Consider the following 24,383-nt stretch of genomic DNA (forward strand, 5'->3'; position numbering starts at 1 on the left):
TGTTAGCATGGGCTTGTAAGGTTCTTTAATATAGCAAGAGAGAGTGTAAACTAAGGCCCAATTCGAATTCTTTCCTTCTCCCTTCTCCTTCTCCTCCATAAATGTAAGTTATGACTTTTTGTTTTAGCATGGCCTTTTTAAAGTTATAAAACCGCTGTTATGTATATTCGAGCCCTGGAAGCTCTGCGCTACTGCTAGCGGACCGGCTACTATTAGTGATGTCACTGAGCGAAAGTGACATCCAGAATCTTTTCTATAACTCTCCGTTTGGAGGGTTAAATGTAGGGGTAGGGAGAAGGGAAGAATTCGGATTGGGCCAATGAGTGGATGTGGAAATTAGTGGAGGCTAACTTCTCAGAAGTAGCTCCTGCTACTCTGAAGAAAATGTGCCTTGAAAACAACTGGGTTTTTTCTTTCTAAAAGCTACATAATCCTAGTTAAAAGAGTATTTTTATACCATACACAATATTTACAATTTAACCATTTAATAATGGAACAATATAGAGTTGGAGTGTTCACTACAACCTGACACCCGCAGCATACCCATAGAAAAAAAGTGTCTTACTGGCTGTAGACAATCTTAAAATTTCCTGTGGATGATTTGTCCATTTTTCTCCCTCAGACACCTCATATCCACAGTTGTGACTAAGGCTTAAACTTTCCTCTACAAAAAAACTGGATGTGAAGAAGTTTTGCTCAGCATTTCTGCAGGTAAATGGTCACTTGAAATGCAGAGAGATGGTACTTATATATACATATATTTATGCCATTTAGAAGAGAAAGCAGCAAAAAAAAAAAAAAAAACTGTGGCATAATACAGAAAAGGAGCTTTAATGCCTGTTATGCGAAAGAAAAAGAAAAAAAAAGTTTTCTTTCATTTAAGGCAGCTAAAAGTTCAACAAAACCCCAGGGACATATTTTCAAACACCTTGGAATATTTACACCGTTTTAGTCATAAACCATATTTTAATGGCCTTCCCTGCAGTTCTGCATAAACACCGTACCGCCACATTCAGCGGGCACATTCACACGGCACAGGTTTTAAATGCAACTTAGCTTTCAATAACACACTAGACTATAGGCTCAAACAGTATCGCATGCAATTATGACAAAGACAACATTGAGCCTGGATAACAAAGAGTAAACAGATATCTGTTAGTGCAAAAGTACATTATGTTTTTTTCTCCTATTTGTCCAAATGTTTACTGTATTTCACATGTATGCATGTGTGACAGCTGCTGAGATGAAGTGGTGAACCATCCATAATTCCAAGAGCTCATTTAGAGGTACAAATGGAGACTACGGTTCACAGTTTGTGGACACTGACTTCGAGGACATCTTCGAGTTAATTCCGTGGGAGACTGCTTCTTCAAGAAATGTCTCAGTTTGTTGATAAATTAAACTGATGATGCAGAACCGCCTTCGTGGAGGTGGGTGGACATGAATTAAGGCCAAAAACAGCTAGGACAAGCATAAGGGTGCGATCATCATACGACCCACAGGTTTGTCCTAAAGATCAATGTAACAGCTGAACCCTGGTCCTTCTTGAAATGGTCGAATAGGTGGGACAAACGCAAATGACAGATAGAGCAACATGCCCTCTGGGAATTTACCAGACACCTGTCAATCAAAAGGCCACACCCCCATTGTTATTTCAAGGTCAAATACAAAATGATATGGTTCCTTTAAGTGCAGGAGACTTGAAATAAAAATCTAGCCACTAATTTAAAAAAAACGCTTTAATTTTTATTTCTGTGACAAAGTAAATCCATTTAACATTGATGAATCTTGAACTGGTTTGATTGTGTAGCAAACAACTTGTAGGTTATATGGTGAGCTGCAGATTAGATTTTAATGACTCACTCCAATGAAAATCGTATTTTTAACATGTTCTTGTAGCATTTTTTTCACAATGTAGAACATAAATAAAGAATATTAAGCTTAAAATGTCATTTCGGAGTATTTCTTTATATAAATCATTGTGAATCAGAAACAAACGGGAAAGAAAAAAGGCAGTTTGAAATAGAGGGTATTTGTTACACAAGAAATACAATGAGCAGGACACAAGCACTTTGCTTTATCCATTCTGATGCATGGGTTCACTTGTGCATGACTAGATCCATGTACGTCTTCGGCATAATCTGAATTCTTCCCCTACCCCTCTAGTTTCTCCTTACCCTTCCAATTGGAGGAACATTTGGAGGGGTAGTGGAGTCCGAAATTGTTTTATTACGGGGTAGCCGAAGGGACTTTTGACTATGTACTCCTCCCCTGCCAGAGAGAAACACATCACAGTATTTCATGGGGGTGCGCTCTGAAGCACAGAAGTTCACATTTAAATCGGGGTTCCTACTCGTTTCTTGAAGTTAAATTTCAGACTTTTTAAGACATTTTAAAGGCTATGCATATAAAAAATTAAGACATATTTCCTATTTTATTAATTATTTATCATTTATAATCATTCATTCCACGTTTGTGATCAAAATTGTAGTTTCTTAACTTGTTGTTTGTGATCTGTGTTGTGAATGATTTTTTTTACGCCCCATTGTTGTTTATTCCCATTATTTGATCATAAATCATTTTGGTAAAAAAAATTACATTTTTGTCAAAAAATGTGAAAAGCGGACACGTTTTAGAAAGCAAAATTTTTAAGGTTCAGATGTCAAAATTCAAGATTTTTTTTGGCTTATTAAGGTATTATTTCCAAATTCATACATTTAATTTTTAAAGGCTTTTTAAGACCCTGCAGGAACATTGTTTAATATGAGAAATTACTTTTTGTTTTAGCACGACTTTTAAAGTTATAAAACCAAAGTGTTTATGTATCTTTCGAGGGTTATCGTAGATGACCGGCGACTATTGATGACATCATTGAGTGGTAGTAACGTCTAAATTTAAAGATACTGTTTTTACACAACTCTCCGTTTGGAGGGGTAAATGTAGGAGTAGGGAGAAGCCGTAGGCGTAGGGGAAGAAGTTGGATTTGGACTTCATTTGCCTCGTCCGAGTTGGGATCTGAATTAAAACACTGGATAGAGCCATTTTTGTTGAACCGGTAATGTTAGTTTGGGGTGGGAGCTGGCGGGAGTGTGAGTAAATAGAGAGCTCTTTGCAACAAGAAGGGAAAGGGGAGGTTGCTTTCTCCCAATGGGAACTATATACAAGAAAACAAGTTTTTTTATGTAGGATAAAACCAGCATTATCATAATCGAAAGACCACTGGGAATACTTTTACAATAGATGATTGGAGTGGGCCTTGAAATGTGATTTAAGTTTTTGGGTCGCCCTATGATTTAAATTCCAGTGGATAGGAATAAAAACATTTTCTTTTTTGTATTAAAAAATAGACATTATCTAGTAAAAGGCAACAGAATGCTATAGACATAAATATGAGTATACAATAAATTAGATTAATTAAGATAAAACAAAAAAAAGATTTAAATAAAAAAAAATTAATCTTAAAATCCTGTTTTAAATTATAAATTGCTTTAATTGAAAAAACAATTGTGTAAAAATAATCTTACCTTTTTAATGCCAAAAACTTTTGGCTCGCAATAAAAAAATTAAATAAAAACAACCTAAGAACAGGATGCATTTGCTCTCCGTCCTCACTATGAATAATCTATCAGGCAAGAAAAGGCTGAGGATCTCATTGGGCGGTACAGCACAGTATGTAGATGGGTTATACAGAGCGGCATTGATCCGTACCTCTCCATTTCCCTCTTCCCCCTCTCACCCGTAGGAGCTACCGGACAGATCAATAGTGCTCAACACATATTGACCTCCGCCTGATACCTTTCACAGGCATAAAGACAGAGACATAAACACTGGATGGAGAGAAGGGAGAGGCAGGAAGAGACGGCAAATGTATCTGTGTGTGTGTGTCTGTATTTATGTGTGTCCCAGCCTGGAGAGGTACTAATCTACATTCTGGTTCACACTGATATGTACCTCATCACTGTCTCCTTGACCTGCTGTCCTTAGCCCATAGAGAGGGAGGGAGAGGAGGGAATGAAGGGGGGAGGGTGAAAAAAAAGAGTGGGACGGAGAGAAAAAAAAAGCTGACTGTGGTGATCTGGCTAATTTATCAGCCCAGTCAAAACAGTATGTTTAGCTCGAGAGCAACAGGACATGGCTGATACTCTCACCATCGTGTCTGAGGAACAAGCGTTCTCTGAAAACCCAGCTGGCCCTCCAAACTTGCACGCCGAAAAAGCGCACGTACACTCCCACGGAAGCTGCTGCCAAGGTAGAAGGACTCAACCAAACAGACGGACTTGTGCGCGCGCATGCAATGCCTGGCAGCACTAATATGAGCTGCAGACACAACATCCACTTAGCCAACACTTTGGAGACAATGCAAAGGGCCCAGAAACACACAAATACGAGGACAATGAGAACATCATTGAACAGGAGTATTGCTTAAACTCGAGGTGGAATTTAACTAAGCGACTGAAAGTTTAAGCTCAAAAAGAGTAGAGAAGCTACGTGGTAATCTGTTTCCATAGAAAAGTTGCCATGAGTATACATACTGAGAGTGATGGCTCAGTGGTCTCCAGAAAAGCATGATTCTCTGTGATTCTGGAAGTGTGCTATAAACTCTGCATTTAGCAGACTTTGACAAGAAAGAAAAGTCTAAAACTTTCATTTGTGCTCACACTGCATTTTTGGGTGTCTTAAACTTCACTTAACATGACTGTGAGTCATCGCAGCTGCCGAGATCTACTGTATTTTCCGCCCGATAAGGCGGACTTAAAAGCTCAGACTTTTTTTGTCCCCAAAAAATGATAGTGCGCCTTACAATCCGGAATGCCTCAAATATTGAATCTTTCTGGTTGTGCTTCCTGATTTTGAGAGGTAACAAAGTTGGATATTATTGTAAATACGCTAATGTGTAGCGGTGTCAGACAGTTGTTTTTTTGTTGTTTTTTTACATATAACTAACAAGGTTGGGAGTTAGCAAAGTCTCTGTAACATTTGTTTTAGAGGTATCAATCTGTTTTTTTTTAACAAGTTCCAACCAAGGTTGTGTGTTATTTTAAATATGCTAACGCAGCTAACATATAGCGGTGTCAGTTTTTTTTTTTTTTTTTTTACACATATTACTAACAAGGTTGGGAGTTTATGTAGTCTAGCGTGGGTAACATTTGCTTTAGAAGTATTGATCTATATTTTTACATGTTGGAAGCAAGGTTGGGTGTTATCGTAAATACGCTAATGCGGCTAACGTGTAATAATGTCCGACAGTTTGGTTTTTTTTACGTGCTACTAGCAAGGTCAGGAGTTAGCGTGGTTTCAGTAACATTTACTTTAGTGGTAACAAATTATTTTTTTCTTTTTTTTTTGCAGTGTTGAACTGTGTTTTTTTTTACATGTTACTAAGAAGGTTGTGAGCATTGGACAGCTTGACCCCCTCCCTTCTCATGTTTTAAAATAGGAAGTACCTGCTGCTTTCAAAAAGTCAAAATCCCACAGACTTCCATTGAGAAATTGACAGTTAAAACTCATTCTATTCGTCAGAATATTAATTCTTGATCTGATTGATCTATTATTACTGTCAACACAATTAGTTAAGTCTGACTGACTGGCAGACTTGTCTCTGACTTTTGTCTTGCCCTACAGTTTGGTTCATCTTATAATCACGTAAGTTTGAACATAGATCATTGATGCTGCACCTTATAATCTGGTGCAGTGTATAGTGTGGAAAAAACAGTAACTAGAAAGTAAAGAAAACTGGCTTTTCATAATTTACCTTCACCTCCTCACTATAATACATCTATAAACAAGACAGTTATTAACTTCTTTTATTTATTTCTTTGTCTTTGTTATTTTTTCCCCAACTCAAAATGACTATCTTTTATTCACTCTCTCTGGTCACACAGTCGTATCATTTTAGAAGTACATTTTACCACCATAACCATCTCTTCTCAGTAAGGTAACTTTTGCTGCAAACTAAACAAGATGGAAACTGTCACCAACACTTTAATTATGTTGAAGAATTGAGGAAAAAATGTCTGAAACAGTTTAAATGTAATCATCTGAAGGCAGTGAAAAGGCACAAAAAATGTTGACAGAACTGTGTAAAATGCATTACTGCATATGATTCAATCTAATAAAACTGTTTGCATGAGATTGCATTACAGTATATTTCAGTTTACCAAACATTCGATCATCTTTTTCCAAAATAAATTAAGACTTGTTTTTAACAGTTTCTGAAGAGTAAATTGGGCTGAAATGAGAAAGATATTGGTTTGACATTTGATCACCTAACTGCCCTTTCACAAACTTTCCGTGTCTCTAGGGTTTTCTTCATGTTGTCGACACTGCTCTTTTCTCCCCTGTGCTACTAGGCACTGTGGGTAATGGCTAGATTAACCAATCAATCTTCTCTCAGGAACAAGGCTGGTAGTTGTGGTGTTGGTGGCGAGAAGGCTGGAAAGAGAAGAATGAGTCAGGAAGGAGATAGCCCAAGATTGAAACTGAAAGACAAGGAAAGTTAGAGGAATGAAGCCGGCGATATTACTCCAAGTGAGATGAAGTGGTGGGTCTGAGTGTTGAGTAAAGGAAAAACACAAGATATCGTAGACAGAAAAAAAAGACGGGGACAAAAAATTGTGCGGAAAGAGGGGGAGGCAAGAGAGATGCAGATGTGGAGGTGTCGCAGATGAACCACAAGCTGCAGGAAAACATGACGTAAGGAGGTTGAAGCTGCACAAACTGGAGGAGAGAAGGAGCAGGGGAGAAATGTGGACAGTTTTATGAAGGGGAAGAGAGAGAAAGACACTCAATACTTTGAAACAACATGCAGTACCTCCTATTATTTATACTGCATTCTGCTTACAGAGATGCTTTTTTTTAAGTAAAACTTTAAACTAGTAGGGATCATAGTAGGCTTTTTATCTGCCACAGTTGTTTCTGATACTAATTTCCATCATTTGCTTGTTCAGACACTCAAATGTGATCACGGTTGCCAAAAGCATAAAATGACATTTAACTCGAGTAATGAAGGAGATCCGTTTTTGTAAATTATTTGAGTATTAGAAGAACTGGGCTGCTAAAGACCTCTAGAATAGATGACAAGATTATCTTGTTGGATGTGAAATATTAAAAAGGAGTGAGCTCTAAAAGTTTTTGTACATTTTATTCCTTGAAATGTTCTTAAAAGGCATCAGGTTCATTTTTTTATTCTTAAGATTTGTATCAGCTGAATGAAGTTATTGAGACTAAATTGAGCTAAACTCAATATGAACCATTTTTACTCTTACTTTTTATACTTTTTGCTCATTTTCCTACAAAAATGAAAGTCATTGCCTTTACACAAAACTTGCCATGTTATTTTTCTTTTAAATGTTTATATTTCAACTGTTGATTTTTAATGGTTTAGAAGTTTAACTTTTCATTGTTTGTTTTTTTAATGGGATTTAGCAAAGACACACTCGTATGGGGGTATGGTGTTGTCTGAGCCCATAGAGGGTGGTAAGATGAATGTGAATAATACTTTGGTTTACAGTAGATACATTCAGATTTCTGCCACGACACTAGCGCTCACCATCTATCAAAAGTGATGTCTACGTCTAATTCAGGCCACGTTTTGTAAAATACGTCAATTTGATGCGCCTCAAAAACCACCTCCTCCAAACAAAACTCTTTTTCCATTAGTGGAACATAATTTTTTTCAAAATTGTGTTCCCATTAGGCAAATTTACTATCACAAATCCACATATTTAATGGAAACGCAGCTACTGAGAGGCTCCTTTCACAGTCCGTAAGACTTGAGGGAGGGTCGGAAAATAAAGAAAATACCTGCATCTCACCAACGTCACCCTTAATTATACCTGCATGTAGCGACCACATTAAGTGTTCACTACGACCCATCGCTTGCAGCATACCCATAGAAAAATATAGACGGACATTTTTACTCTATTGGCTCACCAAGCAGTCTACGGCCTTGATATATTGGGTACAGGTTTAGCTCATTTTTTGTCTGTAGACACCCTGTATCCTCCCATAAAGGCAGTTGTCACTAATGCATTACTGTCAAAAACAAAACTGAACACTTCTCTCCAATTTTCATTAAAATTTTTGCAGGGATTACACAATTTAGTGGTTAAGACGTATGGACATTCCACTGGAAACACACACTGGAAATGTTATTATAATGCTTTAACCCTCTCAGAGCCAAAGCTATTGGTAGTGGTACTAAAATGTTCAGGTGTTGCAAATTTGCCACACTTGCCTGGAGATGGGTAATTTCCTGTCTACAATGTATTAGCTACAGTAAAGCATGTTGTTCTATTGACCTGTCATTTCAATCTGAAAAACTTGTTTGGTTCTATATTCTATAATAGGACATAGTCCTGCTCAAAGTTTGTGTAGAATGGAATTCAATCAGATTACTTTTTTATCACATTATTTAGTAGAAATTTCTTCCATTAAAGCACAGATTCCATTAAATTTGAATTTGCAAAGTGGATTCAAATCTAAAAACAACTTAATTTCATAATCACTACAGTGGTTCTTTGTGCTTTGACATTGAACATCCTAGAAGTAAATGTTTGACTACACTTGTTAAATCTGATTTTTGTTTTTAATTACTTCTGGTTTTTCATCAAGGGATCACTTGACTACACAAACTGAAGTGACATTTAGTTTCTTCCTTAGGATCACATTTCTGAGGATCCATGTGAATGGCAGGTGTGAACAAGTCCTATGAACTCCAACCAAGTTCATTAAACATACCTGGAGCTGTCATTTGACAGAAAACTGCCTTAAGTTAGGTTATAAAGTGAATACTAGGTAGGTTATACAAGGTCAATAAATGTATTAAATTACATCAAAATTGAAAGTGTTTAATTGAACTAAACTGACCTAGGCTACATCATTTCTTAAGTAATCTTGTAGCGTCTGTATTTCCTAAAAAAGACAATATCATTTTATAGAATCCTAATAATGATCACCATATTCATATATATGTTATACTGACGGTAAATGGCGTATACTTGTATAGCGCTTTTCTACTTTCCTTGAAGGTAGGTGACCTATAAATAAAAATAATATTTTTGAATGTAATGGTCTAAATATTAAAAATAATATCAGTGACTATTGTATTTACCTTTTATAGCAACCATGAAGGAAATTCATTCATTTAAGTTTGTTTATAAAGAGACAAAAAAAGAGTAATTTACCACAAAAGTCACGTGTAGGGACTAGTGCTGGGCCATATGGAACAAATTTTATATCATGATATGGATAATTTTATATTACAATAATGACATATATCCCAATATACCATAATAAAGTAAATATATAAAGACTTTATGGTATGTATCGTCATATCACCCTGCACTGTAGGGTCTGTACAGGGAAAGAAAGACAAAGAATTCCAATCATACTAGATTCTTTAAATCAAATCCATTTAAAACAGTAATCTGAATAAATACCGACATAAATTTGCATGTTCTAATCCTAATTTATTCTAAGTCTTTAACAGCTAAAGTCACAACCTTTGCTTTTCAAAGTTTACAAGAGGAAAAAAGCATCTTGGACAGTAAAACCTTTGGCTTTTTGCTAATAATGTCATAAAGTGTCTTTAATGTTGCTGTGTAATCTAACAATCCTCACACGACGAACGCTCTAGAGGGGAAATTTGCTTTTTCTTCTGATGTCGGCTCATTCTTTTGAAACTGGCAGACGAGACCTGTGCTCGGAGACGAGCCTCGGGGGGCTGGAGCCAAAATTAAACCCGTCCCGTCTCCTTTGCTTTATCACCACTAAGAGCAGACAGCATGCAACCGTGTCACACGCCCATCTACATTTGTACACAGGGTTAACTGGAAGGAGGGTGGAGGAGCCCATCCACCCTCCTGTGGGCCGCTTGCCAAAGATGCCCCCTATCCAAACACACACACATGCACACACATACACACATGCACAAATCCCTGGCTTAGCCTCGGCCCAGTGCTGGATTACCGGATTAGAACTCTATTCCATTATCTCCCCACACTATACAGGACACACACACACACACACAATGACACACTGTTTTGGTCAGAGACGACAGGCTGAAGACAGACGCAAAAGTCAATCAAAACAGACGACATTTACACGAAAGACAATACAGTAACGCTTGGAAGGGGAAAAAAAGCATCAGAACTGTAACATTGTTAGCTTTCCTCTTAAGATTTCTTAAATAAAAATTACAAACGTGTGACAGCAAACAACCAGCTTTCATGTAGAACACTGCAAATGCAACTGACACCAACCTTCAAACACAAGCAAGCCTCATGCTTTCTCACTTACAGTCGCACACACAGACACAACTATTGTGATCATTTTTGGGTGATCGCACAGCTGTAAGCTTGAACTAAGTTCAACGTTTTTGCTGTCACGTAAGCAGGAGAGGGCAGCTTTTGTAACACAACATCAAGTTAATTTAAGACTCATTAAACTGTTTATTTATCAAACACATTTTTAAAAAAGAATGAGGGTAAAAGAAAAAAAAAAAAACAGGCAAAACAATCCCCACACATGTAAGCATGACAAGTCCAAATTTAGAGTTGCCTGTCTTTTACCTGATAATAGCAAACTGCACAAAAATTTAACAAAAAAAACATTTGTATATTTAAAAAATCAAAATTAAGACCGCACGATATGAGGAAAACGTACATTGTGCGATATGAGTGATTATATTGCGATGACAATATGAATCACGATATTGGTGGTACCGGAGGGCATTTCAGTTTGGCCACTAGGTGGCGATCGAGCTTTAGCATTACACCTTATTCTAAAAGAAGAAAAAAATATGAGCAAAAACTGTTTTAGACCACAAATGGCTACTATAAAAAAATACTTCCTGAGAAGGGTTTGTAACATTCATGCCTGTGAGTATATAAAGATGTTAATTTAGTCAACAATGTATGTTTAGATCGACCGAGCGTTAATATTAGCCGTCCTGTAGGAAATTCCATTAAACGTTAGCATCAAGCTAGTGGACTTTAACTTTATGTGCTAAATCGGTTTATATTTTTATGAATCAATTATTGTTGATTAATTGATTATTATAATCAATTTTATCAACCCAGCCCTATTATACATGTGTGGAAATACATAAGGTAACCATTGATGGCGCTTTATGTCTTCTTTTGCAATAATAAGTGTTGTACAAGCTGATGTCTACACATTTTCGATTAATCGGGCAGGCCTAATGTAAATCATTATTGTTATAATTAGAACTATCTTAACTACATTTTTAAAATAACTTTAACTTAATCATTTCTGTCAAAATATTTGTAATGCAATCATAGTACAGAGAATACAGTTGAGAAAATGCAGAGAAAAAAGAAAAACTGAATAAATTGTGTATATACCTTTCTTGCTACAACTTACCTAAATCAAATTGTTTTTCAAAAATAATACTTTACTTTCTAGCAAACTTTTCCATTTTTAGGCCCAAAGGAGAAAAATTCTTCACTAATAAAGAAGTTCAATTTTTTTTCCAAAATTTATTCATTAATAGACTTTGAATAAAAATAAACAAAAAATCTACACTCTTTCTTGAGTATTCTAAGCAAAGCAGCCAAAATATAAACCACAGATTTGCATAAATAATCAGTGTATTCCCTTTAACCTCAAAGATTGAGGAATTCCAGAAGTATTACATTTTTCATAACAGAAAGTTTTAAAAGTGTAAGTTATGGTTAATCTGAGTTGTAACGCACATGCATATTCAGTTTTTGTGTATAAACAACACAAAGCCCTTTAGTGATCCATTGGTTTCCACCTCAAGGGTACATTAGAAACAAGATTTGTGTGTAAAAAGTTGAGATGAAAATAATCCATGTCAGCAGAAAATGTCGTCACTTACATAGTCATGGAAGGCCTTTGCCTCACTGGAGTGTTCACATGTCTCCCTCCGGTCTGGAGCTGCACAGTACAAATCCCAGAATACACTAAAATGACGAGAGGAAGAAGAGGTCAGAGGTTGCCAAACAGAGCAATACAAGCACATGTGTAACAGCTATTCATAACCCATTCACACACTCTCACCATCTCCCTGGCACTTCACAACCACCTCTTATACACTTGAGCATCTTGGTAAGAGAGGCACAATGCCAGTGTCACCCCCTCAATCAACCTCTCACTCACTCAAACATACACAACACACATCCAGATCTCCCTTTATCACATCCAGTTTTTGGACTCGCACTATCACTGTTGCACTCAAAAGCAATGGGATCAAAAGCATCTCTCAACTTAAAAACACTCTACAAACAGAATCTATGAAGTTTTCAATATTTAGGATAGACAACACCAGTGCATACAGACACCCAGAAGTTTATTGATTTCAATGCAAGTTGATTAAAAACGCGACAGCCTTTATGTGAGTTTGTTCAACAGAAGGGATGTGAAGCCATTGGAGCAGCAACTCGGCATTGAGAGAGCTAATCAGGAAGCCACTTCATGTCGGCGTAATCTGCAGCACACGCAGACATGTTGAAAGTCAAAGATCTGGATGTTTTCACTCATCTCTGCACTTCATAATGCACAGTTAAGCCGGAACACTTTAAGGACAAGACCACCAACTCTTCTTTAAAAAAAAGACGTGTATTTGAGCATAAACAAGCTAATACATTTACAGCCTTAGTATCTTAAAGTTCCCTTGAGGCTCGAGTGCACACCTCAAGGGACATCATGAAAAAAGAAAGTACAATTGTCGTGTTTGTAGTGAGTGTTTTGTGAAGTATCTGTAAGAATAGCATAAATTACTTGCATCTATGATGTACAGGTGATGCTGTCGTATGGTGCCATAGCGCAACACTCTAGTTGTTAGTAAAGTGTGTGTACTGGTTCTCTACAGCCCAAAGGACGTCTGTTGGATCCTCACATAAACTATGCTCAGTTTGTCTATTGTCCTAAATTTTAACAGTCAGGCTGTAATCAAGGAGTGCGCACTTATCACTTGCACAGAAAACAAAAAAATGTGTACAACATGCCTGAATCTCACCTACTTCACCCAACCTGTCATTTCAGTGTTCGCTATGACCCATTGCTTGCAGCATGCCCATAGATAAAAATTTGCTTAACATTTTCACCTTACGGTTTTCCCAAGTGGTTTACGACTTTGATATTTCCTGTAGGCCAGTGGTCCCAAACCTTGTTCAGGCAATGGACCGGTTTAAATTAGACAACATTTTCAAAAACCGGTCTGAACAGGGCAAAGGTTTGCATTTTTAAGTTTCTGGTTTCTAAAAAATCAATTTTCAAAATAAAATGCTACTACAAGAAATTTTGCTTAAAAACGTCTCAATAGAATTTTTTTTCTTTTTAACAGATTCAAGGTTGTTCAAAGTTGCTGATTTGTAGAAGTTGCTTGTGATTTGAAAAAATTCCATAAAGGACACATTACATGTTTTTTTTCTCCATAGAATGCCATTTTAAAATTCATTATCTTTGAGGGAAAAAGATTGATCATATTTTGTTTTTACATAAATCTTCATTCATTTTTTTCAATACAAAGTAATATTTTTTGAGCTAGAGTGTCTGAACAGATATCTACCTAATTCAGCCTTCCTGTAGGAAAATTCTCAAATTTCACTTTTACAAGTTTCCACAAATCAGCATCTTTATGGGATTGAATCTTCATTCTTCGTGAAATGTTTGGATTGAACTTTGTGATGAAGATTTTCCCTTTAACGTCGAAGTGGAGGCTAACAACTGGACGCTAGCTTCAGCAACGTCTGACTTTTAAGTTTTGATGGGTAAATAAAGAAAAATAAACTGGTATTTTCTAAATATAATATAAACGTGAAACAACTTTATTATCTGTATATGTGAAACAGTCGAGAGTCTATCACCGCGTATTAGACTGTCTCAATAAATCGGTATTTTGAGTAAGACTCCCGGCTTTGTCTGTAAATAGTAGCTTTATTGTTCTTTGAAGTTGAAGGCTCTTATTCGATTTCCTCGCTAGTTCTTTTAAGCTTTGGCTACTAGCTTAGCCATGCAGGTGGCCGCTTTAAGTCATGTGACCAAGATAGATGTCGTGAACAGAATTTGTCAGTTTTCCAAAATAAGACGTAAAAAATAAGATAAACAGAAATAGTCCAAGTTAGCGGCGCATGTATTTCTTTTTTTCTGTCTGCAGAGAGGGACCAAGTGACCCACCAGTGATGCTGAAATAAGCAAACTTTTAGACGGCATGCAGGTGGCCTACAGCGGTGGTCCCCAACCCCCGGTTCAGTTCGGGGGTTGGGGACCACCGCTGTAGGCCCCCTGCATGCCTTCTAAAAGTTCACGTATTTCAGCCCATATTCACCCCCCAAGGGCAGTTGTGACTAAAGCATAATTCGAGAAACCACCTAAATCTGTATAATAATATCCTCTGACTTAAACATCCATGAAACTAATTCAGAAAAGAAAAATATATGTATATTTTGACCAAATCGCCTCAAGCTAAATCATTCGTGTTTATAAAAACATTATTTTTTTAAACTAATTCATTTATTTCAACTCTATAAAGAAGGCCCTGAATTATATAAAGTAAAAGGCCAACCTTGTTATTTAGCTACGATGGCCTCTATGCTTTCAAATTAATACTCTGGCCCTTAATTTTCTTCTTAATAAAACACAACGTTGCTTTAATAAGTCTGATGGTTCTCTTGAAGCCTGACATTCACTCCTCTCACCCAGCAGATGGATGCCCTCAGGGTAAAATTAAGCTCCACATACTGAAACTATTACTTGTGTAGAATATGTCAACACAATGCATTTACATTCTGCTTTGAAGCGGCCTTTTCGGGACATTAACATCAATATTAAAACATTCCACTTTATAAAAGGGTTTTAGAACAAATGAGTACATATTAGTGATCTTACTTCCTTATTGCCTTACTAAAGATTATTACTTAGTTTTGTTTGACAAAATAAAAAAATAATGTTTTTTGTTTGATGCCAATAAAAATGCCAAAAAAAAATGCAAATTTAAATTTTTTTTTTTTTTTTATTTGAAAATATTTTTCCGGATTTTCCACTCCATGTAGTTTGTGTACATCATCAAAATCAAACAGCTTCAGTTTACAGCATTGGCATTAGATCTGTACTGATTTAATTACATTTAAAGCAACGTTTAACATGCAATTTAAAAAAAAGAACTCCATAATTACATTTTAGAAAACCATGTTTCTTGAGAATATCTTTGAATAATTTTTAATGACCCGTTTTCATCTCACATGTCAAACAATTTTATTAATTTCTGTTTAAATGTGTTGGAGTAATTCCAGTCGCTCTCCTTTTACACTCATAAGCGTTGATCATGTTTAAGAGAGAATGTTCTCACACTTATCTCATTAGATTTAGCTCACACTCAAAAAACTTATTTTGACCTAAAGATAGCAGCCCAACCCATGACTCCTCCACCACCATGCCTGATAGCAGGTGTGACTATTCTGATCTTTGATGCTGTCCATTATACTTTACATAATTAAGTAATGCAAATGTTGGGGTGTGTTTAGACAAAACTCTGCACACTGAAGCTGAGATGTTCAAATCAGAAGAGGCTTTCTCCTTTTAAAACTGATTATCTTCTTTCCTAATTATATAATGATGAACTTCAACATTTTCAATCTCTGCAGAGGCCTTTAGAGTTTGGAACTAAGCTCGAAGACTCTTCCTTTTTCCTGCAAGCGTTGCATGCTCTGACCTTGAGGTGAACTTGCTGGGATGTCCACTTCTGGGAATATTGCCAACCCATCTTGAATGTTTTCCCCTCTTGAATAATCTCTCTCAATGTAGAATGATGTACTCTTTATGTTTAGAAATGGCCTTATAAAGCTGCCCAGATTGATGGGTGGCAACAGTTGCTTTTCTAAAATCACTGCTGATGCCCCCCACCCCCCAGCAGTGTGTTAATAAGCATCTGCTTGCGACAGACTAGAAAAACCACCAAAACATCTGGTTTTCCAGAGGTCCTTACACCTGATGATCAAGCATGTCTGCTAAGCAGCACCTGGCTGCAATTTAACCCGTTCATTTCAATGGATGCAAATAGAATGCTTAAGTACTTTATAAAGACATCATTAGGCATTAATTATCTATGGTACTTTGTATATCATGGGAATTAAGGTCTAAAAATAACATGTAATAGGATGTTTTTAAGTAGTTAACTTCATTTTTTAATAATTGTGAGTGTTGGCTCTAAAGCCCCTCACTCACACTTAATGTCATTTATGTAAGCTACACGTAATCTGAACAGGAGACATGGCACAAAATATTGACATTGTCAACAGCCTATCAGGACGAAGAACACAATGCGCTGAAAAAAAACATGCAAAATTGAACAAAAAATAAACTGGGAGACCGCAAAAGGAAAACTACAATGTATTGAGGGACCATTGTATATTCTCAAAGTCCCCCTATGACAATTTTTTTTTTTATTTAAAAAAAAAAACATTCTCAGTAATGTTTGAATTATGATTATGGAGTTTTAAATCAAAATCCCACAACCTAAATGTCTGAAAAAGCCACTTTTCATGTTAATCTGAAGCCACTGGTTCCAAAACCTCCTCTGAGGAGGCGTGGCTTTTGGTGCTGAGCTGAGTAGCTCCGCCCCTGATCCCCCCCAGTCTAATTGTGATAGTTCTGTGTCTCACTAGCGTAAATTTTCACCGCTGCTACAAAAGAATGTCAAGCAACGTCGGTAATGTCCAGCCGTATCGTTTTGAGCCGAATGTCAGCTCGGACGAGGAAGTGAAGATCTTCATGGACTGAACTCTCATTGATTTACAGTCCTTTACAATTGCGGTCAAATGAGCCGCCGTTCGCATTTCCATGGTTTTATGAAGAAGGTCCTTGGAGATTCAGCCCTGCTACCGTTAAATATTCTATGAAACTTGCACAAAAACATCCAGTGACGGCTGATTTGATCACAGAAATGCAAACAGCGGCTCATTTGACCGCATCCAATGGGCAGATCCCATCTTCTCTTCTCCAACACCTGAACTAGACACGCTAGCCGGGCCAGATGAGGGGTTTAGTGCATGTGCAGCAGAGCTATAGTGACGTTAAGAGGGATCATAAATTCAAACCGAACCTGTCTGTGACTGTTTGATTGACAGCGATTTAAAGGAAAAAATACTTGGAAATGCAAAAGCAAAATTATTTCTTATTACATTTTGTTCTCTTCCATAAGAAAAATGCTACACATACATGTTAAAAACTCAAAAAACATGATTTTTAACAGAGAGGGACTTTGAAAACCCAGTCCAAATGACAATTCCAATGTTTGGTGTTTTTAACATGTTTTTTGTGGCATTTTTTCTAATGAAGAACATGAAAAAAAGCTTAAAATTGCTCAAATAAATCCAAAGCAAACAAACTTTGTTGCAGTTATTTAAAAACTAGGGAAGAGTCTGCTGAAACGATATGTATCGTGATACACGCCTTGCGATACGATATGTATCGCGATATATCCCAAGACTGTACCAGAACAATTTTTACGAGAGTATGACAAAAAAACTAAGTCATACTAAGTAGTGCATGTCTGACCCAATGATTAAACATTTAACACAAGCTGGTTCCCTCAAGATCTTGTTGTTCTGGTTTGGTGTAAAGCTGCTCAAACTGTGCTGTGCTGCCAACTGGCGGTCGGGGGTTTAGGTGGGAAGTAAGATGCTAAAGGACGCTCATAAATAATTAATTAAATATTGTCTCATCAGCATTTTAAATGGATACAAATATTGAAAAGTGAAATAGTGTGATACATCATCAAAGTGATTTTTCCTTACAGCCCTAGAACAAACCACAATCAGCCAGCCATAGGCTCCCTGTTCCGCTCTATTCGTTCTCCTCGTCTGGGGTGGCAACTGATTAAAAACTGCACTGTTAATGTTAGGGTGGGGCTGTGAGGGGCTGTAAGCTAGCTCGAGAGCGAGTAAAAAAAATGAATCCTCGGCCACAATCCAATCCACACTTCAGAAGGTGAATTTCTAATAAACTGCTGCCCCCCTGCAGAAACTATGGCCTAGAAAAGACAGAGGTGGTTTGGTTTTAGCTAAAAATTACACAATCATAAATAAAAAGACCACTAGGAATGCTTTTAGAATAAATCAAAAGATGATTGGAGTGGGACTTTAAGTGTGTAATAATGATTTGAATGTATTTGTTTTACAAAATGTGTAATGTCTAATGATTTAGATAAAAAGAACTCTCTACTTTATTCTTGAGCTGTTGCATCAAAGCTGAAGCTTAACTGTCAGCATGAGAGGCTAAATGTTCTGCTGTTTGAGCAACATTTTATAAACACAAGTGTCCAGCTGTTCTGTGGGATTAGCAAGCATCTGTTAAAAATAAAAGTACAAATACATGACCCGATTTTAAAGATGTACGTCTTTAGCAGACGCAGATACAACAGATAGAAAAAACATTCAAAGAAAAAAAACGAAAATGGACAATAGGGACACAAAAAAAGATCAATAGTTTGGTGGACTAGATGATGAAAAAGGGTAAAAATTAAATATTTATAAAAATCCTGAAGAATTTCAACAAGATATTTTGTTTGTGCCATAGAAGTATAGAATTTAATTTTTGGCAAAATGTGAATTTTTAATAAAGCAGATTAGATGAGATGTTTAAAAGGTGACAAAAAAATGACTATAAATGAGATTTATGATTAAACACTATTAAATACTGATAGTTTACTGGTTTTTATGAAGAAAAGTGAAAAACATAAAGCAAACGACAATAGTCCAAAAACTACAGATTGGAACTTAAGGTGTTAACCCCAAAGGTCAAATCTTTGCCACGGGTCGAAATGACAAAATGACCGGGCTGGGGAGATTTGTGTGGCGATTCGGGGAGGTGGGGGGTTTTAGGAGCCAAAGAAGGAAAGGTGATACAAAGGAAGCTGGAATGCAACGGGTTAAGCTGCTAAGAAGAACTCTCCTGGGTGAACAAAAGGGGAAAAGTGGGAGGTGGAGGGGACACAAAGGGGTGACGAGGGGGGAAGGGGAGGGGAGAGCGGGGGCTCCATTCCCTAACCATCTGGATCTATTGTTTCAGAAATAGGGGTGAGGGTTGGGGAGCTGAATGAGGGGAGAAGATGGAGGGGCGGGGGGTCACGCCCTTGGAATAGAGGCTGGTGCACCCCAAAGCTGAAGCGCCACAAGGCTTCCCCGTTTGGGCCCAACACAAGGTTTCTCCATTGAAATGTAATAGTTATTTACAGTGTTCTGTTGCTTGTAAATAGACATTTTAAATCTATGAAGGGAGTTTGTGAAGAGGGAATTTGGAGTCAATCAAATATGACACTTACCACCACCATGAATGAAGGAATCCAGGAGGCTCCCCTAATGTGATATTCTTCTCCCATCGAATCTGAACAGAAGAGAAAGGGGCCACAAGAGAGGGGGATTATGTCTCCAAGTCCAGGGGTTAAGAAAATATAAGCAGTGAAACCAAGCCATCAATGGTCCCTGACTCTGATGAGAAGCATAATTTCAGCCCTGCCAATCGTCAAAATACCAATCCTGCTTTACATATAAAGAACATTCATGAATAGAGATTATACCTCATCCGTTCACCGCTACTGTGCCTTCATGAAAAGTTGCTTGAAGGCTTAAAAGTTTTCGACAAACATCACTGTACCATAAAATTCCCACCACGTCTTCAAGCGGCGATCGCTTGGTTGGGTTTACTTCATAAGTGCCGTGTAACTTTGTAAGAGAGTCCTATAAAAAATGTATGCAACACCTTACACCCTGTAATCATGTATACTGTGTTTGCACCAACAACATATGTTGCTGTCAACATGCATTATGGCTGGAGCACAATATGGAGTGAGATGTGCATTCAGGAACATCATAGATAATAGAATTTTATTTATAAAGGCGACAATGAAGAGGAAAAAAGCTTTAAAGGGTGTTTATAATTTCATTTTACTTTCTAAAAGAGCGATGGATGACATCTCACCTCGGACAGGAAGGTCTGTGCTGACTTCTGTGCTCCCACATGTAGAAGGTACTCGTACACATATAACGCTAACCTGAAATTAAGAATAACAAAAGTTAGAACAGAATACATCTTTTATGACTCAAAAACAGTCAAACATGGAATGAAATGAACATTTTATACTGGTGACCGAACCATAAAGGAGGAACCCAACATTGAAGTTGTGTGATGGAAATTGTGGTAACTTGAGAAATACTGGGAGCGATGAAAGATTTCCACGCTAACAGCCTTAATGTTTAGGCTATGCTCTGACCAGGACAGCCCAGAAGACTCAGATCAATTTAGCAAAATATATCATCTTCATTTAGTCTGGTTTGCTTTCATGCTGCACTTCTAAAAGTAGACTAAACTGGTCATATAACATTACGTAGTCGTATGCGTGGAGGATGATGGGGCACAAAGTGAATGAAACTCATATAATACAAACTGTGGCAAGTATATCATCTCCAAATAAATAATAAACTGCCCTAAATACCGTCTAACTTTAGATTTGTTTTAAATTTGTGCCCAACTCAAAATATGTCTTTACAGCTTTATTTACTTTCCTTGGTTTATTGAAAAGTTCGTCTGCATTAATTACACCAGACCTAATTTGTGAACAAACAACACTTTGCTGTATTATGCAAGTGCTCTCAAACCTGCCTGAATGAAGCTGACCATTTGACAAAAATAAAATCTGAGCGCTCTTGTACGATACTTTCAAAGTCGGTTATTTCAAGACATTTTTTAAAAAGAGCGAATTTATCTCCTCACAACAAAAGGTTTACCAAAAAACATTTTTTTAATTCAAAATGTACAGTGTTTATGCTGCTAACCTTTAAATTTAATATCTGTTCTTTGGTTTTCTGAATATTCCTTGTGCATTCACTCTAGCAAACAGAATCCGGGTTCACTTTCAAACTCAATTTAAGGAAAACCAATTGTCTAAGACACCTTTCAAACCAGCCCAAACAGGCGGACCATCCAAGGAAATAATCAGTTGTTGACCAAACTTTAAAATGAGAAAGCAACCTTAGAAATCTATATAACTCAAATGGATTTTATCAGTCTTGCTGGTTGAAATAGATGTAATGATGCTTGTCAGGCATAATCAAACGCAACTGAAACATGCATGAGGTACACCAAGAAATACAACACATCAGATCCACTCCATCACATGTAGATTTGTTGGGATTTAAGATACCAGTATAGCTCTGAACACCACTAAATAAAGCTTAGGGGTGAAACCAAACAGTGACATACTTATATAATACACAAGTGACACAAATACCAGTACTGTTTGAATACCACATCCACAAAAGCTGAGTAAAGCTGTTGTTAGTCCACAGTTTTCATATTTACTGTGTGAGTTTGTCTGTAGAGTGACCGAGAAGGACTGCAGTGCTTTGGTGATTCTCAAAACCCCTTAAGATTTCTACAGTGAGTAGAGAACAAGCGTGTTGAGGCTGATCACGCCATAGGCTCTGGGCTGAAATAATCAAGAGAATCTGGCCACAAAAATATGGCGCTCGAAAATTAATAGTGAGAAGTCCAGTTAATAGTGAGACATAATTTGCGCGAAAAATCCTTGACCCAAAGTCCTCGACCGGAACCCCCAGTTTTAAGTGTTCTACCTTTTTTCCTGTAAACGGGTGCATTTATACTAATTTCTACACTTGTTAATATTGACTTGAAAGAAATAAAACAATTAACGTTCTCTGTCCCATTTGAAGCTCATCTTGCACACTAAACTGTTAGACAGTTACATTTTATTCGAATTTTAAAGCTTAAAAGATGATATTCTGAAAAGTTTATAAAATAAAATTTTTTAAAGGGTTTCGTAAAGTTGCGAAATTTCAGCTTCAGGCTAGAGATTTTCTCTGGCGCCATCTTGCATATGACCAGAGGCCCCTTAAAATAATGCCTGAACCTCCAAAAACTACTTTATTTGTTTGAAGCAAACCAAAGTCCTGTCATATTAAAATAAAATGTGAAACACTACAATTGAAACAGATTTCCCATAAAGGGATCAACAAAAGCAAGTGAATTACCGCTGGAATTTTCTCAATAGAAGTCAAATATTACATTTTAAGATCCTATGCCTTGTTTCCACTGAGTGGTCCAGACCGAACTGGACCGGAGTGTTTCCATTATAGAATGGACCCATTAGGCCAAACAAATTCATACCATTTTTGGTACCTTGTTGGTTGTAGGTCCATAGAAAAACGGAATGGACCGGTTAAGGCAGAGCTACCGTCGTCACACAATGAAATCCATTGATTGGTGGAAAGGTATTACGACACCAGCGCTTTTTACAGACTCAAGATCCAGCCAAATGATTTGTCCTCTTTTTGGCTGTATTTTTCTTCATCTCCTGCAGTCTCTTTGCAAAGAATATCACATTTTTTGCATTCGCAACTTCTTCGTCAGAGTTAGGGCCCGGAGACTCACCGAATCTGTGAAAACTAAGAACCGCTGCAGTCGCACTGTTATGACGAACAGGGTCTACACCCTGCATAATCCTTGATGGTCCAACTCTCAATGGAAATGCTCAGTTGATTTCCAAACCAAGCAGAAGTCGACTGGTCAGGTCCGGACCACTCTATAGACATGAGGCATAAATGAACTCTAAATGAACCTAAATATTTGACGTATATTTGGAATTTCCCAAAAAATGCAGATGTTGCAATTTATTTATTTCTTAAAATCCAATTTAAAAAAATGTTTCTTTAGGAGTAGAGCTCAGCTTATATGAACAGACCATTTCAAATGTAGTGAGTAACAGGCCCTGAGGTGACACGACGTCTGTCCATTTCAAAGAATTGAAGACACAGGAAGCAAACAGGAAGAGGAAAGTGTCTGAGGTTATGCAAACAGGATTAAGAGTATATAATAATCTACCCAGACAATTTCAAACATTGAAGTATTTCTACAAAAAAAGCTATGTTTTGTTTAAAAATGCATAATCTTTAAAGACCTAGTATACTGGTATTGGCTGATGACTATACATGTTCTGTGTTGAACGTATGTTTGTAGGTCAAACCTTTTAAGATTCTAATCACAAAAATTACTAACAGCAGGATCCTTTAGATTTGACCCAGATGCTTGCAGTTCAGTGGAAATTGGTGCACGGACACCTAGTTATTTCAGCTAAAACAAATGTTTTTGAGCATGAGGTTCAACCTTGGCACTAAAAAAAAAAAACAAAAAAAAACAAAAAGCACAACAGAAAAAAAATTTCTAAGAAAAAAAAATTCTGGTGGAAACTTGACTCGTCTATATTGCATTGTTTCTCAGAAGATGCTTGTCATTTTGACCACCACTTCTGATCACAGTCCTTCATCGACTTCCAGTCAAATCCTGAAAACACATTCTGAAAATATGCACCTGGCAGAAAGCACAAGATAATAACACAAATTCCTTTAGATGATAGACATTCCCACAATTCTCCAAATATACTAAGAGCTCTCTCACCTGACTTTTTTCTTTTTTTTAAATAACTCCAATAAAAGACCAGCAACACTTGAAAAGGGTTATACACTATAATCTATTAAGGGGGAAAAAAATCTATGCTGTGTAGTGGGAAACCCCAGTTGGCTCAACATTGTTCTCCTAACTCCTTCTGTTAGTCATGTTTAATAGGCTGTTAATGGACCATCAATCGACCTGCAGCGTGGATATGACAGTGCTCTGTGTGCACGGAGCAGTCAGTCCTCTGACAGGCCAATAAGGGCCTAATGAGGAGGACAGTAGCTCAGAGTGAAACTCCCTGTCATTAGTCAATGAAGTGATCAATGAAACATGGTTTTGAGATAATCGAGATGTTGTACACTGATTTTTTTTTAAACGCCGTCCTTCTTTTTACTATGTTTAAGTCATTTACGATGAAATAAGGAGAGACAATAGCATATAGAAAAAGGGGCAATAGAGACATTTCTGTGTCCGGTCCAGACCAACGACATGTGGAGCAGCACAACCAATTTCACCTCACTGCTGAACGTATGCATGCATTGTTTCGTAATCCTCAGCATTATTAGTGTGAATACAAGACTTTTTATTTATTGATTTTTCACTTTAAGTCAATATGAAATTGCTCCTTTTTCAAACCAGGCTCTAGAACTATATAACTCTATAACTTCTGGGTTTGCATCAGAAACTCTGGAAAGAAAGAAGGCGGCTTGAGTCTTTGGTCTTTATGCAGCACTATTGCCAAAAGCTGCAGTGAGAGCAGAAAATGTTCACACCTCTGTGTCGAGATGACATTTATAAACTTTCGTCTGAACAACAAGTGACATGAATAGCACATACACCATTTTGTAGCTAAGAATTCTGCAATTTTAATCATAATTACTTGATAATTAGAATTTAGTCATCTAAATGCAAGAAAGCATCATTCGAAAAGT

The 24,383-nt window shown here is 37.0% G+C and overlaps 1 protein-coding gene across 5 annotated transcripts in view; it reads right to left on the bottom strand.

The window, feature by feature from the left end:
• zgc:110158 (uncharacterized protein LOC553590 homolog) overlaps positions 1 to 24,383 on the bottom strand; it is a 51,429-nt gene that overhangs the window by 18,484 nt on the left and 8,562 nt on the right. For all 5 annotated transcript variants that reach the window (XM_024269747.2, XM_024269734.2, XM_036209905.1 and 2 more), the window contains exons 2-4: positions 19,963 to 20,035; positions 19,307 to 19,368; positions 11,864 to 11,948 (exon numbers count right to left, since the gene is read on the bottom strand). In XM_024269747.2, the coding sequence (XP_024125515.1) occupies positions 11,864 to 11,948; positions 19,307 to 19,368; positions 19,963 to 20,035 (220 nt within the window). The remainder of the gene's footprint in view (positions 1 to 11,863; positions 11,949 to 19,306; positions 19,369 to 19,962; positions 20,036 to 24,383) is intronic.

This window comes from Oryzias melastigma, linkage group LG22, assembly GCF_002922805.2.
Source record: "Oryzias melastigma strain HK-1 linkage group LG22, ASM292280v2, whole genome shotgun sequence".
Taxonomy (NCBI): Eukaryota; Metazoa; Chordata; class Actinopteri; order Beloniformes; family Adrianichthyidae; genus Oryzias; species Oryzias melastigma.